General features: G+C 38.6%; 1 protein-coding gene across 5 annotated transcripts in view; it reads right to left on the reverse strand.

The window, feature by feature from the left end:
- The window catches only part of arhgap22 (Rho GTPase activating protein 22), a 44220-nt gene that overhangs the window by 11981 nt on the left and 8846 nt on the right, over positions 1–23393 (reverse strand). For 4 of the 5 annotated variants that reach the window (XM_036574152.1, XM_036574155.1, XM_036574156.1 and 1 more), the window contains 2 exons: positions 23126–23325; positions 18676–18763 (listed from right to left, as the gene is read on the reverse strand). In XM_036574152.1, the coding sequence (XP_036430045.1) occupies positions 18676–18763; positions 23126–23325 (288 nt within the window). Of the gene's footprint in view, positions 1–12008; positions 12200–18675; positions 18764–23125; positions 23326–23393 lie in introns of those variants that run through there. The other variant, XM_036574157.1, reaches the window with a different exon arrangement.

Raw genomic sequence — 23393 nt, forward strand, 5'->3', positions numbered from 1 at the left:
AGAGGTTTGGTTAAATGACATGACTACTGACACACTGTCATGACTACTTTTTGCATTAATGTTGTTAGTATTTATTCTAATGTGTTTCCTGAAGAAATATTGCTTTTTGCCCAGATAAATAGCTTTTTAGAATATCATTTTCTCAGGTGCCTACACTTCTGCAGGGTACTGTATATAGCTGTTGTAGCACAGCTTACGACAGCAGTAGCAGCAGTCTTGAACTCTAAATTTTGTGCACATCTTATCCATGTTAATAGATAATAAAATGCCATACAGTGTCAGAAACCACATAAGCTAATCTTTTTGAGGTTACTTAACAACTTAACTTTCTTTGAGGCAAGTAAGTTGTGAGCATGTGTGTTAGGCATGCTTTAGCTCAATGCTAACTGGTGACTCCCTTTAATTGTACATTACCTCAGAGGTCAACTGTAAAACTAAAGAAGCAAACTTCAGACACCAAATATGTCTTAGATGGCAAACTACATTTGGGGTGTTAACTGATTTTTTCACCAACCTATCACTCTAAGCTTCAATAAGATTGGTTCAAACATTGTTTTCTTTCACCAGGGTTCTTTAGTCCTGGTCCTGGAGGGCTGGTGTCCAGCTTGGTGATTTCCCTGCTCAAACACACCCACTAAACCTGGCAATTAATGGATGAGTTGAATCAGGTGTGTTTGAGCAGGGAAATCACCAAACTGTGCTGGACGCCAGCTCTCTAGAACTGAAACTGAACAACTCTATGTTCTCTTAATATTCTTAAATATGTAAGAACATTCTTAAGTTAATTCTTAAGTAAAAAAAATACATAGCTGTTACATACATGGTTTTTAAAGAATCAGTTATTAGATGTGCTCTAATGTAGCTCAAAAAGATGATTAAATCAGTGCTAGTTGTTTTATTTTGTTTATCAGTGAGAAAATGTGAATCATTAATTTGACAAACTTTAAAATTACTCACATGATCACTTTTGATCTTTTATTTGTAATACATAAAACAAAACGGAGAAAGAATATGTATTTTATAATGGTGATACTGTATACAGACAGCTGTCTGAAACCAGTATATTCTCCAATGTATAGAAGATTAGATAGCGCACAGTAAGTCACACACTGTCATGAATAATGAGTTCATGAAAAACTGAGACCATTTGTCCAAGAAGCTGAGTCAGGGTTCTGTCAATCAACGGCAGGAACACACTCAGCCCTATTCCCCAAGCCAAGACACTCACATTACTTACACAGCTAAATCACAATTACATATAAACAGCCATTACACTAATCAAATGACTTCTTTCCCTCTAAATGTTGCCACAGCTACACCTAATGTCTGTAGAATATGCTAAAACGACCTGGATGAACTCAACAATATGGTTGTAATGTGGTTACCAACCACTAGATGGAATCAAAGTAAAAGGAGCATAAGTTGCAGGAATGATGTCATCCCCATTCTCAGACATGCACATCAGACAAAAGCAGAACTTGCATCTAAAATTGAGCTATCAGTTTTAGTAACAAGAAAAAGGGGAAGTCCTTTGTAGCCTAAGAGATCTTAACACCACCAGAGTTTGAGACTCTCAGATTCAGATACTGACAATATGTTCATCAGATGGCATACATAGTAACATATCTGTGCTTGCAGTCTGTGACATTCTTTAATTTATTATGATTTACCCATTTGTATTGAGAGACCCCCTCCTCACACCTCCTTTCTGTTCACTGTATGTTCAGGCCATGCTTTGTGGATGGCTGCTTGCATTATGTGCCTTTAGTACCTATTAAAGAAAAGCCCCTGAATAATCTGGCTATTGTCAGCTAGCAATGGGGCTGTGTGAGATGACACACATTCGGCGCATACAGCTCCCTGAGGACGCTGCAGCCTCGCTCTGCCCTGCCCTGCCCTGTCTGAGGGGCTGACTAAAGGGGGGTAGACAGAGTGGAAGGTGCAGTAACAGAGCTTTTTAGCCCTACAGCATACAGCCCTCTTCTTTTTTGCAATGCCCGTAATCAGGAGCCTGAGGGATGACTCCATAAAGTCTGTGTGCATGACCTCTGTAGGACACAGTCTTACTCCTACTGCTACTACAGACAATAATACTATTTAAGTAGCACCTATCAGACATTAAAATGCAGCTCAAAGTGCATCACAATATATTTAAATAAAGCAGTAAAAAAGTGGTAATAGTGGTGTATAAAAAAAGTGAAAGTAAAATGGTAAAACGAAAAAAGAAAGTATTAAAATAGAAAAAAGGCAATAACATAAAACATTCTGTCCCTCTGTTCTCTGCATAACAGCTAACATACATCATGAAATACCTTTGTAATCCACATATCCTATGAAATATCTTTGAAAGTACTAGTTTGTTAGCTTGCATTTGTGTGTTGTGTGAAATATTCAGAGGTTGATGTCTGACAAGCAAAAATGAGAAATGTGACCAAACATGAAAAATGAAAGAATGGAAGTGTCTTCTTCTTCACATACAATACTGTACAACAGTTAGAGACCACCCTTAATTTATTTATTTTCCAGACAAAACAGTTATTAAGTGCATGTTATTCAGTTAAATGTAGTAAAAACGGAAAATGCAGAAAACTATGCAGAAGCCAAATGTTTCAGTATTTAGTGTGTCCACACTTTGCCTTTATCACAGCTTCCATTCCTATCAGGAGACTTGATTTCAGTTTTTCAAAGAGATCTGCAGGGAGATTTTTCCATACGTCCAATCCATCAGCAGCTTTTTAAATGTGCAAACCTGTCTCCTTTTTTCAGTAACGGCTTCTTGATAACTACACATTCTTCTGGATCCATAGTGTTGAGTTGTGTTCTCACAGTGGAAGGATGCACAGAACTTTTTCAGATCTGAAACAAAAGTGGAGCTTGATTTTCCCCCCTTTCTCAAAGATGAAAGCTTTAAGTGCTGTTTATGTGATGGGGACACTTTTGGGGGTCTACCAGGTCTTGCATGGTTGTTAGGAGTCCCATTTTCTCCATATCTTTTAATCATTTTAAAACTTCAGGGTTTTTCACTTACTGTCCTTTGACTTTCCCCTTCCTTATGCAAGTGTATTATCGGATATCTAATCCCATCAGAAATATCCTGAAAAATGAATTCCTTGCACTTAATGGTGGTTTTCACTCGAAACTAAATAAATGAAGGATGGTCAGTGACTTTTGCACACTGCTGTTCACAAAAACTTTACGTATTATTAATCTTGTTTACAATGTATGAACCTGAGCCATACATTCAATTGAGCAAAGCATATATGCAGCACAGACAGAAATGCAGTGCATTAATGCAATTAACACTTGAGAAATACTCGGCGGGTTTTGGTGCATGGTCATGAACGCTGCCCATCTGGGTCAACATTTTCGCTGCCCACACAACCCACTGGCCTCACGTCTCTGAGGCGGCACTGATCAGCCAACCCTGAGCTTTATCACTCTCCACTCCCACCAGAGAACAGACAGGCTCCATATCTGCACCAGTGTGGAGTTACCTCTGTTTCAGAGAGCCATGCCTGCCCATAAGTACAGCTCAGCCTTGGGCCAAAACAGCTAACACCACCAATTTCCCAGCAAGCATGCATGAATTGTGCGTCCTCAGTGGACAATGCTTTTACTATGACAGCCAGCATTTTTCCCTTGTGATGGAAGGTCATGGCTGTGGACTGTTTATAAGGGGGAGGCCAAAGCTGTGATGTGCATTTTTAACATTCCGGGGGTGGTGAGCACTGAACAATGTCAAGACTCTGCCCATTATTTATTATATGATGCATTGTTGAGTACAAAACAGATCTGAACATGGAGGATCGCTCTCTGGATCAGATATTTACAGTGTGCTCTTGGAAATGTTAAAATGCTTGAAATGCATGAAAATGCTGAGATAAGATGTTTGTAGTGGTAGTAATTTATCATTTGTTTTGCCAAGATTTTGCCACTGCTACTTGTCAGTTTAATGGACATGATTATTATTATTATTATTATTATTATTATTGTTGTTATTAAAAAAGATGGACACACACACACACACACATACAAACACACACACACAGACTCTCTAAACCGCTTATCCTTCTGGGTTGCGGGGGGGTGCTGGAGCCTATCCAAGCGATCACTGGGCTAAAAGGCAGGTCACCAGTCCAAAAAGATGGACAATAGTGCAAAAATATAATATAGTCCAGATCATATGCAAATTTTGGTGTCCAGGCCATGAAGTTGCATGAAATGCCATAATCAATAGAATGTTCACAAGGCATTGACACATCTCCATAATGCAAATTGTCACAGTTTTGCATTGTTATATCACAGTGTGATGATGCATCATTACACCCCAAATACCACGCCATCATCTTGCCCACTCCTATTGTTAACCCCTTACATACTAATAGCCTGTATATGGGTCCACATTTCAGCTCCTCGCTCTCATAACTTACATATCAGTTTCACAATAGTTACCAAATAATTTATAGTTACTGGATGGTGAGTCCTATTAATAACTGAATAATCAGCCTAATGTTCCTAAATGGTTACTGTCTTAGACATATGGTTCTAGGAAAAACTTTTAATTGATCCTGAAGGTTTACATTATGTGGAAAAAGGTTCTTCACACTCTCACATCTCATTTACAAAAACGGTTCTGTACAGAACAATCCACTGAAAGATTCTTTAGGGACCAAAGAAGTGATTCACTTTTCAAAAGCCTATTTAAGAATTCTGTGACGTAAAAACATAAAACATTCGAATGCATTCACCTGGCAAGTGACAATAGTTAAATTTTTCCATTCAATGGCTGTGTAGACCTACAGCAATACTTGTACTGACCAAGAAAATGCTACTGCAAATTACCATTTGCAGCAACTAATTCATTACACCATAATAATGTCATATTCTTACAGTAAACGACTACATGGAGTGTAAAAAGATTCAATCAGCAGATCCTAGATACCCCCCACCCCCCCTCACACAGAGCGAGGTAGAGAGAGACCTAAGGGGGAGGGTGTGGCTTGGCCAGTGGTGAGAGTGGACTGGGAGGACATCCAGCACTCTGGGCCTGAGGCTTAAAGATGAAAAGCATTATCTTAGATGCAGCTCACCGCAGACACACAGGCTTTGAAGAGGTGGAACTCTGCCTTTGCCTCCTCACACTCCTGAGACTTCCACATGAGAAATGTGAATCTAGATCAAACCAGTGATTTGAAAGGGAGTGATTTTAATTTCCTCAAGTCTTATCAAACCCCTGCACCGTTTGAGAGAACAAAACACGATGAAATTAATCAAAAGCTCAAAGCTATGCGTAGGGACAGTGTGTGAATGTATTTTGCACAAGGGGGTCCGGTGTTCTAATTACAAAGCAGTCTATTTGAGCTACTGACCTGCTGAAGAGTCACTTTTGTGCTTGCAATATATTACATCAACACAATTAATGCCAAAAGTAAGTAAAGTGAAAGACAAAATTGTGTTGATTCAGCATATTTTATTCATTTAGAGAAAGTGTGCAGATTTTAATCAAGTAAATTCAATGCATGACTTTTTTTCAGTGTACAGGTTGGTAAAGCCAAGTATGTCGGTGTAGTCCATGTCTTCAGTTCATTAATAGTGGTTTGAGAAGTGAATATGAAACTGTAGAGGTCAAGAGAACTTGGACTTGAGTTCTGAGTGGCGTCTGTTTTGCGTAGGAGTTGTGGAGAAAAAGGTTTGAGAGGAAAAAGTGATGCAGTGCAAATATTTTGTCACAGAGAACAGAAAGTGATGCGGGAGGGAAATTAGGCAGAAGGAAGGAGCTTAGGCCACAGTCTTTCTCACAAACTTCACGATTTCCTTCATTTTTCAAAACTATTTCTTAACTCCCTTATTCCTCACTGATGTAAAGGAACAGACGTTCACCTTCCCTATCTTTTTCATCTGGGAGAGCTTTTGCTTCAGGGCCTGACTGTTGGAGGGTTTTCTTCTTGCAACTCCAGAAGCAGGCAGATGGAAGCTACTGTGTGGTCAAAAGTCTGTCTCTCTACCTCTCTTTCCAGGTTCTTACTACTTCTGCTTGCATTACATCAGTTGGCCTACCTTGCCTCTCCTGCATTTGACTACCATCAAAGTTCCCTGTGTGGCACAGCCCCCAGCTCTCTCTGTTTTACCCTCACACATGCACAGATTTATTTTAATTTATGAGATGTGGAGTCATAAATATCACTCATGTGTATTATATGCAGTAGGGTCCAAAAGTCCAAGACTGGTGAAAATGCTTCTATTTTGCATTTCTTTCTAATTTAATACAAAGATTTCCATTACAAAATGATAATATCAGCATAACAATTTGAGTGAAACGTAGAATTTTCAAAATGTTCACGTGAATTTCAGAATTTCTTAGTATTTGGTATGTCCCCCTTTTGCTGTAAACACGGCGTGTGACCAAATGGCAGAAGCCTCTGATCAGTAGAACAAACCCTCTGTGAGTCATCTGAACCGAACCTGTGTTTCAAAGATATGAATGGGACAAAAAAAATCTGACCTTTTTGTTCAAAGGCTTCAACACGGTCTATTTCACAAATTTGCTTCAATTTGAAAAGTGACCTAGAAATTTCGATTATGTCTACTCCATTTTGATTGTCATAACTTTTTCATATTTTTTAAGATTCTACAAATTTCTGTTGTTTATTTCTAGTTTTAAATGAAAAACACCAGATTTCATTGTGGACTCCACTGTATATGTAACTACCTATACATAATAAGAATTTTGGTCCCACTAGATAGAAAACAAGCTGAAAGGTGGTGCTTCTCAGCATTCTTAGCGGTGTTGTTGGCTGCTGTTAGATATTATTCTTTTTTTCCCCCCAGTAATCTTCAAAGAAAGTTCATTCTGGATTGTAATATGTTATCTTAATACTAAATGTTTGGTTTGGATGCATTTTACAGGTATCTTTTTTAACCATGACAGTGTTTAACAGTTTAGCCTGTACTGGTAACACAAAACTAAACAAATGTTTGTGGCCAGCTTCTAAACAGACTGGTAAGAGCACACAAAATCAAAATAATCTCCTGAAATGGTTAATTCTGGTTGTTTTGAAGCCAGTTGTTTGTTACTTATGGAGTAGTCCATTAATTAGCATTGTTTGACGTCAATGTTCATGCAGTGCTCTTATCATTCAAGTATTTACATCTAAGCGCAGAAGGAGAGCTTAAATGTTTTGAGTAAGCAGCCATTTGTCAATTTGTCAGCTCAGTCAATTTAGGGCAATAAGTAGTCAATCATGTGATTGAAAGAATTACATTGAGGAAAAAAATATTAAGCAGTAAGTCCTATAAACTTTTTGAGTTTTGAGTTTATGAACTTTCAAATACACAACTGATTGCCTTACTTATTTTGCGTTCTGTTGTAGGGTTCGGGAAAATATTTAGTTGCATGTAAATTAATGGCAAGGTAAGCATCTACAAAATAAAAAGAGGAAAGGAAAAAGAACCATTTTGTTGGTACTTACCTTGTAGAATTACCCTGTTTTCTCGTTTTTTTCTACAATCCTACAAAGTCAGGATATTTCAGGACACAGCCACACCCCTACACACCTAGTGCCACCACCATGAAAACAGCCCTCCCATTTAGAAGAAAGCACACGTCAGTCATTTTCTTGTGGCTAATAAAATAGCCATGGCAACATGGCAAGGTGAGATACTGCTGTGAGTCCATGTTTTGTGCACACAACCAATCAGAACTGTTCTGCTCAGTGCCACAGTAAATTTATGCTAGATACAGATGTCACTCATGACAGCTGGTATTGAGGCTCGCTCATCAGACAGCACAGATGCCTTAGCCCAGACGACACATGCTAAACAAGTCATCCACAAAAAACAATCACGTAATCAATCACCTAAGACATATTTGGTATCTGAAGTTGGCTTTTTTAGTTTTTGTACTTAATTTTTGTCCATTTTAACAGAAACTAGTCAGAAATTATATATCGCTGCTGTTGGCAACAAAACCTTGTATCTCCATCTTTGCCGTTTTTCAGTTTTTGGCATTATTTGAAAATGCATTTTGCCCTTTACATTATGTGAATTTCATGACAAATGGACCAAAAGAAATGGGCCAAAATTACTTGGAAAAATGTCTGGTTTCATTGACTTACATTAAATGTAAAGAATGCTTTTTCCTTCTCCAGTAAAGTTGTCATTTTGGAGATACAAGGTTCTGACAGCAGCGATAAGCAAGTCTATGTGAAATTACTTAACAACTCAACGGAAATTTTACTTTTTATTGAAAAATATATGCCAATTTCTAATTTGATGCCAGCAACAGGTTTCAAAACAGAAGACTGGTAAATTTGCGGAATGCTAAAAGCAGGTCAGTAACAAGATTGGGTATAAAAAGAGAGGCCGAGTATCTTAGAGGTAAAGATGGGGAGGGGTTCACCACTCTGTGAAAGACTGCGCAGGCAAATAATGCAACAATTAAAAAAAACATTTCTCAACGTAAAATAGCAAAAGAATTGGGGCTTTCACCATCTACAGTACACAATACCAGTAAAAGATTCAGAGAATCCAGAGAAATCTCTGTATGCAAGGGACAAGGTCAAAAAACAGTTTTCGCTGGCCGTGATCTTTGGGCCCTCCAGTGGCACTGCATTAAAAACAGACACAAGTCTGTAGTGGAAATCACTACATGGGCTCAGGAAGACTTCCGAAAACTACTGTCTGTGAAAACACTTCGTTACTACATCCACAAATGCAAATTAAATCTCAACCATGCAGAGAAGAAACCATACATAAACAGGATCCAGAAACGTTGCCACATTCTCTGGGCCCGAGCTCATTTAGGATGAGGTGATCTGAGGTGAAGTGGGAAAGTGTCCTGTGGTCCCATGAATCAAAATTTGAAAATTTTTTTTGAAAATCATAGACACTGTGTCCTTTGGGCTTAAGACCACCCGATTTGTTACCAGCACACTGTTCAAAAGCAAGCATTCATGATGGTATAGGGGTGCATTAGTGTACATGGCATGGGTGACTTGCACATCTGTGAAGGCTGAATGGTATATACAGGTTTTGGCTGCCATCCAAACGACATCTTTTTCAGGGAAGGCCTTGCTTATTTCAGCATGACAATGTAAAACCACATTCTGCATGTATTATAACAGCATGGCTCTACAGTAAAAGAGTTAGGGAACTCCCTGACAAAGGAGGCCCCGAACTGTTGAGCAGCTGAAATCCCATATCAAGCAAGAACGGAAAAACAATTCACTTTCAAAACTACAGCAATTGGTCTCCTCAGTTCTCAAATGCTTTCAGAGTGTTGTTAAAGAAGAGGTGAAGCAACACAGTAGCCCTATCTCAACTTTCTTGGAACATACTGCTGGCATCAAATTCAAAATGGGCATGTACTTTTCAAAAAACAATAAAATTTTTCAGTTTCAATATTTGATATGTGTATACATCTGTCTGTCTGCCCTGCGGTGGACTGGTGACCTGTCTAGTGTGTATCCTGCCTTCCACCCAATGACAGCTGGGATAGGCTCCAGCTCCCCCCAGGAGGATAAGCGATTTAGATTATATGTGTGTCTGTGTGTATTTGATATGTTGTCTTTGTACTATTTTCAATTAAATATAGGGTTTACATGATTTACATATCATTGCATTCTATTTTTATTTACGCTTTGTACAGCATCCCAACGTTTTTTCAAAACAGGGTTGAACACCAGCCTTGCAGTTCTTGTGCAAAACTAATAAAGCAACCTTTAGACACCAAAGGTGTCTGACTGACTACATTTTTTTTTTCACTTTATTAAGTGAAAAAACAGCATTGACCTTTGCTCTCTCATGTTTACAGTATTAGTAATGTCTCTGTTTTGTTTTTCATTACTTTTGGAGGCTTCCCCTTTTCAATATGATCATCCGATATCCAGACAAAAAAATGCAAACTCAGCAGTGCTTGAAGTCACACTATCACAGCCCTGATAACATTTAGAGGGAGGCCGCAGGAAAGAGTCGTAACTCTATAGCCTACACTGCAATTACTTACTTTATTTCCAATATGGTTCCAACCCTCATGCAGTGGCTTCGGGCCCTGTCTTTACATTACAGATCGCTGATGTTACGTACTTAATGTGCAGTGAACTTAGTGACATTAAGTAGCTTAGCACTGTAGTGAGCATGTCTACATACAGCATGATTCAGGCGACAATAATGTATGCAAGGGTTCTGTCTGCATGATTTACACTATAAAGTCAAAATACCTAATGTTGTTAACAGTAAATGAACATGAACAGCCACCAGTTAGCATAATGATAATCCGTTACTACTAGATTCCATTCTCTGTTAGCCACATTAGCATGTTCAGTCTATTCTTTTAACCCTTTTAAACTTTACACTTATTAGTCTGTTATGAATCTTAAAGAGGAATTCTGCCTATTTCTTAAACTTTCTGCATAATGAAATGGCTAAGATGTAAACAAAGTGTATTAAAGTGGGTTGACGTGAAATGCTCTATTCTAGAGAAATGTATGGAGTCAGGTTTGTTTATAGCAGTGATGATAGGAACCAGACGTCTGAAGAGTTCAGTGCCCTAAAAGCTGCATCACAGAGAGCTATTTCATGAAACAGTTATGAATACTTTGTCTGATGTCTACGATATTGTTTCATGATAGTTTTGTGATAAGCTTCTGACTTTAAACATAATTTTTAAAACCAATTCATTGTAGAGAGGTACATGCAGGGTATTTTAAGGCAAAATAGTCCCCAAAGAAAACTTCTTTTTTCAGATTTACCAATATTTTATCTTTCAATATTACATATACAAACTCAGAAGACGAGTTAAAGTTTACTGGTAGCTTTGAATAGTAAATAAAATGGCTGTATTTGCATTGTAGACACCGATCCCTGGAAAAAAATCGGTAAGAACCATCTCACATCAAACCTCTCTGAATGACTTTGTTTACATCTCAGTGACTGAATTGTGCGGACATTTTGAAAATCACCCTTACTAACCAGTATCTCTTATATATTATTTAGGAACCACTAAGAAACTAAAATATAATTTATGTAATTATTGGTCCTCTAAGGGTTAAGGGATTTTAAAACTGGCTCAAAAAGAGTCACAGAGAAATCACAGAATAATAGACACTTTGAATATCAGTGGGATGTTTATAGCAGGTGCTATAACTGCATTGAAAAAGGTAATGAATTACTTGATCTAAATGTGTACTTCTTTTATATGTCAATGAAATATATGTGAACATAATTTTTCTTCTGTTTAATTATTTTTGGCAATAATTGTGGTGTTGTCATATGCATACATTAAAGCAGTCAAGTTTACACACTTCTCCAAATGCAATTCATCAGCTTGGCATCTAAAGTTTGCTTCAGTTTTGTCCATGTTCAGATATAATAGTATGCCACACAGTATCAAAAAACGCATATGCAAGTCAACTTAACTGCAGTTTGATGTGTTTGTGGTAATTTAAGCATGAGTGGGAGTCATAAGCTTCTGCAACATTAGCCCTGTTACATTTGCCTTTTAAAGTCAAAGTAAATTCATCAAAGCAAATTTAATGCATTGCTTTTTCCTGTCTGGCTGCATGTAAGTGAACGGGAAGAAAAGGGTTAAAGTGGCAGTGCCAGATCAGAGAGCAGCAGAAATGCAGAAACACCTTTCAGCACACTTCATGTCAAATTACAGGGGCACATTCATGCAAGACTGTCTCCCCAACAGCCCTTGTGCTTCTTGCAACGTGTTCCAAAAATACATGTAAAATGGCTCACGCATTGAAGCCGCAGCTTCCTGGATTCTTTTCATGCATTTGCCGCTCCAGATGTTACAGCCTTTACCACCAGCAGCTCTTTCCAGAACTAAAGGACTTCCAGTAGAATGAACAACTCCAACTCCAACTAACCATAAAGTCTTGCAAATCCCAGCAAGTGCTGTTTTCTCGAAAAGGAAGATCTGGCTTCTGTACCAGTCTCTTCTTTCCTGGATAAAGGAGTAGGATAGCGGATAGATCTAGGAGGAAAGAAAGCAGTGTGCTTACCCTTGGGCTGAGCAGCGTGTTGCTCCTGCAGCCTGCAGCAGCTGAGCCCCATGTCGGAACACGGCGGCTACACAAATGCCATGCCAGTTCCACCCATGGCCCGCCCGGAAGGTGAATCCTTTACACAGGTATGTGCCAGGGGCACACACTCAATAGCGAGAGGGGGGGCGAGAGAGAGAGAGAGAGAGAGAGAGAGAGAGAGAGAGACAGAGAGAGACAGAGAGAAAGGGAGAGAGATATATAAACAGAGAAAGAGAGAAAGAAACAGGGAGAAAGAAAGAGAGGGAGAGTGCCAAAGAACCCCCAAAAATGTAGCATTACAGCCAGAAAAACCAAAAAACAAGTCTTTCACTTGCTTCATCCATTCATTCATTCAAAAAAAGAAGTTGTTTTTTTCTTTTTTTTCTTCTTCCTTTTCTTTTTCCCTGCCCCCCTGCTCCAGCAGACACACACACACACAGCCCCTCCAGACTGGGAGTGGAGATTTGGCTTGCCCTCACTCACCCTCATGAGACACGCCACCACCGAGCTCATCTTTGCCAAACACTGCGAACATCCCCCAAACACAAACAGACCCAGCTAATCAATCTGTGTGTGTGCGTAACTGTGTGTGTTTGTATGGAGCAGAAGAAAACGTGACTCCACATGGGGGTGGGTTAACTTTTCCACAAGCCTAACGCACGTATCTCTGCATGTCGCCCGGATCTTTTTCCCCTATTAAACTCCAGTGCTTATTAATTACGCTCGACCCCTCTTTGAAGACATTTTTGGAGACCACACGGCAATTGTGTGTTACACAGATGCCTTTATTGTACAGCACTGGGGGGGGGGGTTGTTTCTGAGCTCACAATGTACAGTAAAGCACTCGTTACAGAGAAGACATGAACCTTCTTCAAATGACTTGTCAGCCACAAGCACATGCTCAGTGCAGACCTCCACTGTGCAGCCCCACTCCAGTCACTGCTCCTGCCTTTGTGTCAAGAACAGGCATAAATAGAGCCATTGTTCAAGTGTCTGACATCTAGTGCATGCCAAGTGAAAAGAGACGGACATTTAAACACAAAGTGATGGTACACTAAAGGGCTAAACGGGGCTGTTTTCCAGCTTTTCATTGTATCACTGTGATTTTACAGTACCACTTAGGATGTCCAAAATTAAAAAAAATAAAACTGCAAATGTTTCTGTATTAAAGGAATAGTCCAACATTTTCAACCTAATGTCTATCTGCCTCATTTGTAGTATACAGTCGATCATTAAGCAAGATTCCTTGTACTTAAAAATAGGACAAAAATCAGTGGACTTAAAACACACATAATGCTCAAGCCACTGCCCACTGACATCTGATTGAATCAACATGCATTCTGTTCTTTTATAAGTACAAGGAAACATAAAAATTATTGTCCATGGACAGTACAATACAGATCTGGCAGACAGATATTAAGCTGAAATAACCTGGACTCTTTTTATATATCTGAAGTGGTATATAATTGTTAATTCAGCTTCTCATTTTTGTATGCAGTAGTGTGCAAAATTCAGAGTCTTCCCACCAATAAAACTGGCCATTAGGTACCATGTTATGGAGTTTTCAGGAGATATTTCTGAGGGTGTTAGATATAACACGATCCACTTGCATAAGGAAGGGAAAAGTCAAAGGAAAATAAGTAAAAATAAGGGAAAATAATCAAAAACAAACAAACAAACAAACAAAGAGTATTCTAAACTGAAGTTCAAAAAGTGATTAAAAGATATAGAGAAAATGACACTCCTAACAACCATGCAGGACGTGGTAGACCACCAAAACTATCACCATTGGATAAACAGTACTTGAAGCTTTCATCTTTGAGAGACAGGAGAAAATCAAGATCCACACTTGCTTCACATCTGAAAAAATTCACAGGTGTTTCTATCCATCCTTCCACTGTGAGACAACTCAATGCTATGGCTCTGAAAAGATGGCTAACTGTCAAGATGCCATTACTGAGAAAAGGAAATGGACAAAAAAGAAGAAAATTTGCACTAGAACATAATATTTGAGCACCTCAAACTTGGAGTAAGGTTTTACAGACCTGATGAGTCATTTGTAATTGGGATTTTTAGGATCGTGAGAAGCAGGACATGCAACCAACTTCTAAGACTGAACTTTGGAGGTGTGGAAAATATCCCTGCAGCTTTCTTTGAAAAACCAAAAGCAAGTCTCCAGAAAAGAATGGAGGCTTTAATAAAGGCAAAGTGTGGACACACTAAATTCTGAAAAATCTAATATTATATTTAGTTGTTAATGCTTCTGTATAACTTTCAGTTAAATATATGTTTTCCACTTTTCTTCTAAACTCTAAAAAATTACAACTTATATAATAATACTTAACTGTTTTGACTGTAAATTAAGTAAATGAAGGGTGGTCCCTGACTTATGCACAGTACTGTAGGTATTACAAGTATTCCATTACATGTATTGCAAGAAATACAACTGCAAGTAAAACTGCAAAAAGCCATGTAGCATGTAAGACAATTTTTCCTCTTGGACTGTAGTAAAATTTTAGTAAAAAACTATAAAAGAAAAAGAGAGTAATACTCATTCTCAACAACCAGACCCAGCATTTTGTTCTCAGGAGACATATTTGCCTGGACTTTCTATTTGCTTTGCCTTTTACTGCATCAAAGCCCTTTATGGGAGGAGAACACAGACAAGAGCTCATCTGGCCTTAGATAATCCAGGATAAAAGACCACCAAGAAGCGCAGGATCCCCTGTGTGTCCACCTCAAGACACAAGTCACTGTATGCTATGACACAGCACTTGGCTGCCTGAGTGCAATTTTCAAACAAGACAAAACTTCCCTAAATAATGATAAAGTGTAAGACTCAGCAAATTCATGCTATTATGAGAGATTTTCACACTCAACATAATTGCCTCTTACGGACCAGCCTCGGCTTTGTGTTTGGATGCACAGGCAGTTACAAAAGCTTTCACTATTACAGCATGCACTGAGAAAAAATACCTACTGGTATTGGCAGCTGGGTTTAATTATTTGGTTAACACTTTAGTTAAGGGCACTGTTCATAAGACTACATGATGCCTATGTAAGCAATTCATATCCCTTCATGATGAATTACATAAGCCCACATTTATAAACGCTGATAAAATACATAAGCATACATTTATAAAGGCTGATTCCAACTACTGCCTGATACCATCAAGCCTGCTATTATCAATAGGAAAGTCAAACTGATACGTATTATGTATTATAAAATGTTTAAATGTTTATAAATGTTTATATTTATACTGGTTGTTATGAAGGACTTATGTAAGTGCAATACAGCCTTATAAAACAGAATAAAGACAAATTAACTGTTTAGGTAAGTAAAGTGACAAATATTTGTTATAGAAGGTATGAATATTTCATAACATATTATTGTCATTTGATTATTAAAGCAGCATTATGCAAGATTTTTTGTTAAAAATGAAAGAAGTAGCATTATTAAGTCAGGAGGAAAAAAAACGGCAGGCCAAAATATCGTGTCTGTGTGATGCTGTGAGTTGCCCTGTAAAGTCTGAAATAATAATTTAAAATTGGGTGCCGGGTCAGATCTCATGGGAGTTTTTTTGGAACATATCATATATCTTTATATATTAACAGCACAAAACACAGAGTCAAAAGAGTCCAGCTCGATGTTTAGATCTCAAATGCAAATCAACATTATACTGATATATGATGCCAATAGTAGATCATTCATTTACATCCTCAGAAGACACGTCCTTCGCCAAGTTTTGACCAAGTTCTCTTTGAATACTCTCTCAAAGCACTGGCAAACATCAGATTCATCCATGCGTGGGGGTTTGAAGCACAACCGATGCTACAAAATGCTCTTTTGCAAATTGCATGCAACTACACATTTTCACCAGAGAGGTCTCCAAGTTCCCACATGTTACTTAGTGCAGCTTTAATTTGTAAGACATTATGCTTCTACACTGTCATACCTTTGTTGCTATATTCTTTTGTACAAAGACGTATATCTAGTGGTTGAAGTGTGGAAAAATCAAGGGGGCGGTGGAGTGGTGGTTATGAACTGTATGTATACTTCATCTTTTTTTATTTATTTATTTTTTTTCCAGATTATACTGTGAAATTTTTTCAGATTATACTGTGATTAGATTGCCTAGACAGCAGTAAATCAGGCCTTTTATACAATGATATTACACCCCATTTTGAACTACTTTGAACTACTAAGTTGATTTTTGAGGACTTAGGTACATTATGTACATCAAAGGCAATTTGGGGTGCAAATCCTACATATGAATGGGATTAAATTATCAACGATAGGCATATAAGGTGATCACATAATACATTAACCCGAAGAGGATGGAAAGGGGAATGGTGTTTTACAAAGCGGACGATTTGTGTCATTTGTATTGACCAGGGGAGCAGCATTCACTTACCTCAAATCGAGCCCTGCTTACATATAATCAATGTAGAGAAGTGAAGTTAAAGTCTACTGTATGGCTAATGCTCAGAAACCTCATCACTCAGTTCTAAGTGTGACCACAAGTGAGCAGTAGCAGCAGTATTTTAGGTCTGCAGGCTGATGGATATAGCACCAGCTTGTGATATTTACTTGGTGTAAATGAAGGAATTTCCTCATCAGCAGGTTACAACAAAAAGGGGGAGCGCTTTACATCAATCCACATGTTGCTAGGCACAGAAATAAAGTATTCCAATAAACAGGCAAAACACTGCATGTTTTGACATACCGTGGCAAGAGACTGTAGATCTGCATGCACAGCAAAGCTACATAAGTGCACTGTGACCAGTTCAGACCTGACAATATGACACAATAATGACAGTATACAGTGTAGTAATATACAGTAAAGTGGCTACAGTTAGATAGCTATGTGTGTAAAAGGTTATCACAGACAGAATGGCTGTCACAGACAAAACTGCCTGCATTGCTTTTTTTGGCCGTGAATGAAGACAGCATTTAACCTTGACCAGAAACATTTTAAAAACATTTATCAGCTTTATCAGCACACCATCCCCTCCAGAAGTATTGGCGCTCCTGAGAAAGATGAGCACAAAGGCTATAGAGATATGTGCTTTTTGTTTTTGAGAATGTTAAAATCCAAAAAGCAGCTTGGTGTAATTGTTTCATTGTCTGTATTACACTACACTCTTAAAAATGATGGTTCTTCAAGGGTTTTTTAGTAAAGAAAATGGTTCCATATAGAACCATGAACACTCAGAGAACTCACTGCATGATTAAAGGGTTCTTTGCATCATTGAACGGTTCTTCTGATTGACGGAGAATGTGCTGTAGATGGTTTTATATAGAACCTTTTAACAAAGGGTTCTATATAGCACCAAAAAGGAGTCTTAAATTCATAACAACAGAAGAACCCTCTTTGGTGCTATATAGAACTCTTTTCAAAAAGGTTCTAAGTAGAACCATATAAAAACCCACTCTCCAACAATCTGAAGAACCCTTTCATCATGCAAATAACCCTTTAATCATGCAAAGGGTTCTCTGAATGTTCATGGTTCTTTACAGAACCATTTTCTTTACGAAAGAACCCCTGACGAAGCATCTTTTTTAAGTGTGTACTATGTAAATAGTTCCTCCATACATTTGTGCATTTAGAGCATTTTTAAAAATAATTCTGAATCAGAATACATACATACACACATCATCTAATGCCGCCCTGAATCAGAATAATTGAACTGAAAGGAACTGCAGTAAAATTTGAGATTTCACAATGCACTGAATCATATCAAAGAATAGACAATCAAATTGTTGTCAGGTCAGAGATTTATGCCCAAACAAAACAGCTAGCTCAAACTACTCTCTATAGATCACTACTGTAGATTACACATAAGGAAAGAGACATCTTAGTTCATTGAAATAAGTTTCAGGATTTGAGACATTTCTGAATTACAGAAATGTACTAATTATTTTATCTATTTATTATTTATTTGTAAATGACTGATTACAGCAACCTGCAAGAGAGAAATACCATACTACCATAAATGATCAGTTGTAATAGATTTGTGTGGTTTCACACACACAAAATTCAGTGCCCGTCGTGTGAAGCAGATGAGTCAAACTTTGTGGGAGTTCCCAGAGGACTTAAACAGTGTGTTTCAGCAAATGTGAATCCATGGGAAAGTACTGTTGTGCACCTGTAGCTAGACCACGTGGGATGATGTTTACTTTGCAGGGTTTTTTTCTAATTTGGTGTGTTTGGTGAGAACAAAAACAGTGGATAATACACCATATTCACACAAACAAACTAAATGTGGGCATTAAACCTCATATTTTAATGAATTATATATTACGATGGAACATATCAGACCTGCTAGTTGGACTTTTTATGTGGATAATAACTGTCCGTGTTACTAAGGAGAAGCTTTAGATGTTGCCACAGCCACAAACGTCCTTCAGACAGCTTTTTGGCTCTTGCTAGAGGATACCATGTGCCCTCTAGTGAATAGCAGCAGTAATGAGGAAATAGTCTATCATCTGCTACAATATACAGGCTCTTTTCAGCACACTGCCCTGACTGTGAGCTTGTTTCCCCCCAAATCCTCCTTGCTTGTATGAAAGCTGACCTGGAGGGCGATCACTGAGAGTTTCAAACAGCACAGACGGCTGCTAAAGTGCTTCGTTCTCACTCACCTGGAACTATCTCAAAAAGGTGCCGTCCAGGCTCGTCTGGATTGGCGGTCAGCTCATTCACTTGGCAGCCATGTAATGGGATACAGCCCTTGAAAAAAAGACAAAATACAGGGCATGTGTACCAGTTCAAGGACAAAATGTGTGAATCTACATTGGTGCATACCTCCCCCTTTGAAATGGAGTTTTATCTATTTAATTATTTGTGGAATTAATAGTTATTCTCTAGGGATTATTACAGATTAGTTCTCCATCAAGACATTGTAAATGGAAAATTGATTTTTTGTGGTTATTACTAAATGAGCTACCCCTCTGGCATAATCGGCTGATAAAAGGCAGTGTGAGTGCAGCTAGCCCTGTTATATGCAATGCTCTATTTTACGCTCTAATCAGCATTGCTGAGTCATGCACAATTAGACTAAACCACTTTCACATTATAAATTATGCACCTCCGGCTCTGAACTCATCCTCAGAATTGAAGCCTTTGCATAGCCGCCCTAACGGCCATAGAGCTGCGCTGCAGAATATGCTTACTAAACCAAATTGCTTCTTTGCTATACAGCTTCAGCTAAATGAAATTTCAGCAGGTACGCATTGATAAGGCTAAAATACTGATTTATCCATTTAACCGCTGGACAAATTTCTGCAGCAGAGATTGGATTTGGTTAGAGGTTAGAGAGAGTTGGCTCACATGAGAATTACACACATTTTAGAGGCTTCAAGATGGATGAGGTGGATGCATCAGGTCAGTTTGTGGAGATGGAGACGTGCTGTCTCATCCCCCGGCCTGCAGCATTACTCCTCTGCGGGTCAAAGGTCAGACGCTCTGCATCAGCTAAACACAGTGACTTACGATGCTGTCGAGCAGGAGGGCAAGCTGTTACCAAATTAGCTTGTCAGGCCAAGAGCGTGTGGCTGCCACGCCAGCACAGAGGTAGAGGGAGACAAGGTAATGCCCTTAACACACTTAACAGCACATCATGTACATGCAGCTTTTCCAAAGACATCTGGACGAAGTGTCCAGAATGAGAGGGCTCTCAGTATGCTGTGATATTTAAACCCATGTGATCCGGACATGTCCGCACCCTCAGAATCAATCAATTCAATAAATACATACAGTAAAAGAGACGTGTCGGAGAAGCATGATACAACCAAAGTAGAGTAGAGCTGGGCGATATGGCCAAAAACGTTATCACGATAAACAAAACTCATATCGTTCGATATCGATACATATCGCGATAAATGTCAATCATTACTTCTCTCACGTTTGAAGGCTGATTTTGCTCCTGGGTGGTTAATTGTGGTTTTAAACTAACACTTATGGTCGGTACACGACAAACACTCGACAAACAGTGGAACATTTTTACAAATCTGTCTTGGGACAGTGGGAGAAAGTTTCTGAGCTGTTTTTATCAGCTGGAAAAGCACCGCTGCAATTTTTGTAATAGTCATTATTTAAGAAAGAAAACAGATTATTTTAGCTGTCTGGTGACGAGCGCTCGGCTATCCAGTTACAAATGCTAAACAAGTGGCCAACAACAGTGCTAAACTCTTTAGTTTCTCAACAACGACAACTCGGTTCAGTAGGTCACTGCTGTCACTCCTACCACATCCATGTCAGAGCATATCACAGTATTCAGACACCAACTAGCGACGACTGGGTTTCTCTGCTTAAGGGGTGAACCGCAGTATATCTGACGTTTGCTGTGTAAAAGCATTATCTGCAGTGTGAATCTCTCACACCAGACAAACGGAGTCCTCCTTTTAGGTATGTTTAAACTAAAAGCGGTGATTTTGTGTCTTGTTTGATCTACAGTATCATCAATTCACCATGTTGTGCCGGAGCGCTGCTTCAATTAGCCAGCTGCTAAAAACAGCTAGCCTGGAAAGATAGCGCTCTCCCGCTCTCCAACGCCTCATAGCTTCCTCCGTTTACTGTCGTTTAAATCAGGGCTGTAACTCACATGAACCCACTTCTTTCTTTCACTTTCGTTGCTCGAGAATGCACTAATACTAAAATATGACAGTTTGGCGCTGTAACACGGCGCTGCAGATGTGATTTAACACCGCTAAAGTTGTTAGGATGTAAGGAAAGAGGTGAGTTCACCGTAGGACAGTACAGTTAGGTCACTGATCTCGTCACTCGGTCACTGGAGAATAGATCACTGGTCGCTCCGTTCAAACAGGGACTGTATAACTCCACGTTTCAGATGTTGCTGAAGTATATTTGGCGACCCTTTTTTTACTTGTGGCCCCCTCCCTCTCTAACCATGTCGAAAAACTCAGAAGTGTGCCCTCTCCTGGCGACAGCAGAGTAGTGTCGCTTTCCTTGCAGTAGAAACCGCCACCACGGCTTTCGCTAAAACGTGGAAGTGTGAGAATGGTGTATTATATCGAACATTTATCGAACCTGTCTTATTGCTCTATCGAGGAAAAGTTATATCGCGATACTTATCGTTATCATTTTATCGCCCAGCCCTAAACCAAAGCTATAAAAGACAGGACTTTTTGGGGTCTGTAGATCTAGTTTTTTGTCATTAGATAATAGTGATATAGGCATATTTTCGCTTTCCAAAAGAAAACACGTAACTCCGGTTTGGTCACTACAGGAAAGGGCAAAAACATTCTTTTAAGTAAATAGAGAGCAGTTTTAAGCCAAGTAATTTTAGAGCATTTTAATTAGTCCATTAGTCATTACATTTTCACACAATGGATACCCTGTTAAAATGAAGGCTGTCATGATGAAATGATGTAAAAAAATATAGGAAAAAATGTACATACATGTTTATATGTATATATGTATTTATATTTACACAAGACAATTAGTTAAAATATTTGATTATATTGGGTGGCGGAGGTGTGGAGAGACCAGTACATTTTGAGATTTACAGAACTTCGCTTAATCTCAAATCTCAAATTTCTCCTAGAGCTATACTGCACTTTTGGAAGCTTAGTTGCCAACAGTAAGGAATTTGCCCACTTGTGTGACATTTTACACTTTGCAAGGGACAAGCTACATCTAAATCTGCTCAAGGATGCATTCATGTAACTTAGCTGCAACGTACATGTTGCAAAATGATAGAAGGGAAGGAGGAGACAATAAAATACATTGGCTTATTATAACTTGTAAACCACTATTATATGTATGACCAGCCACTTCATTGAGTAAACCTCCTTGTATCTACACTCATTGTCTATTTTATCAGCTCCACCTACCATTTAGTTGTTCTACAGTTACACACTGTAGTCTATCTGTCCCTCTGCATACTTTGTTCACCCCCATTTACCCTGTTCTTCAATGGTCAGGACCCCCACAGGACCACCACAGAGCAGGTATTATTTGAGTGGTGAATCATTCTCAGCACTGACATAGTAGTGGCACATTAGCATGTGCTCCAATGGTACATGTGGATCAGACACAGCAGTGTTGCTGGTGCCCAATTTTTTTCTCTGACCATGATGCTCTCTGTATGACTAAGATTTCCACTGCTCATCTAATCATATGAAAGCCACAGTCAGAAAGATCTGACAGAGTTGTATTTTCTTCAAAAGTACAGCAGAAGACATTAAAAACATACTTTTATTATTGGATAAAAATATTTCTATGTTGAACATCAATAAATGCTCATTTTAACATTTTAAACACATTTTACAAAATGCAATGCATGTATATATACTAAGTTATCTTTGGTTTATGGTTTTTATGTTTTGTTTCTATGTAAACTTTGTTGTGTCAACGCACCAGCTGAGTGTAGATGAGTTGGAGGGAGGAAGATTGGTGGGAGAGCCTTTGTTATTTGTATCTATGCTATCCTTTTGAATCTTGTTTTCTCTCCAGTATTAAAAATAAAAAAATCACAAAAAACACACAATAAATATCATCTGACATATACAAGAATACATTTAACTTAGGAAGAGTTTCACTTTCTCTCATTATTCTACCCCAGCATACATAAGACAGCTGGGTTATGGTTATGTCAACTGGCAAAAAACAAAAGAAAAAAAAAAAACAAGAAGATAAAATATTACTGATGGGGTATCACATGCTGGTGCTTCACATAAATGACATTTTGTGTTCTTGTTACTTTATGTCTTTGTGTGAACACTCCAAGAACAAATTCCATGTATGTAAAAATGTACTTAGCTGATAAATCATTCTGATTCTGATGTAATGATCTGTGGCATCTATAACAGACATAATGTGTCATATAATCTTGATTAAACATTACACAATGGTATCTACATCTGTCTATCATCTCTCATGTGTAAAGATGCAGCGGTAAAGGTCTGATTTAGTGTAGTAATTATTTTAAGCAAAACTTTTGCTGCAGCAAAATACAAAAGGCAGTATGTAATTGCTTGAGATGTTTCAAATGATCCAATGTTTGGTTACATCAGTAATATCTCAAACTGGCTACAGCCAGGCTTTGAAACTGTAGCCCTTAACATTTACCTGTGGTTTGGTTTCCTCTTCATCTTTGTAGAAGTAAAGTTGGTCAGTGCGCAGCACAAACCAGCGCAGCTGCCAGTTCTTCATGATGCTGCGCTGTTTCTTCAGCCAGCCGGCCTTCACTGCCCTCTCCTGGAGGCCCGGGGAGGATGGCCGGCTCGAGCCCCTCGTCAACTCCCCCATCACCATGCTCTTGGACCTGGCTACATATAACACACATATGTGAACACACAAAGACAGATTAGTCAGTCAGAAAATTGTGGATTGTTTA

Source organism: Colossoma macropomum, unplaced genomic scaffold, assembly GCF_904425465.1.
Source record: "Colossoma macropomum unplaced genomic scaffold, Colossoma_macropomum, whole genome shotgun sequence".
NCBI classification, from domain to species: Eukaryota; Metazoa; Chordata; class Actinopteri; order Characiformes; family Serrasalmidae; genus Colossoma; species Colossoma macropomum.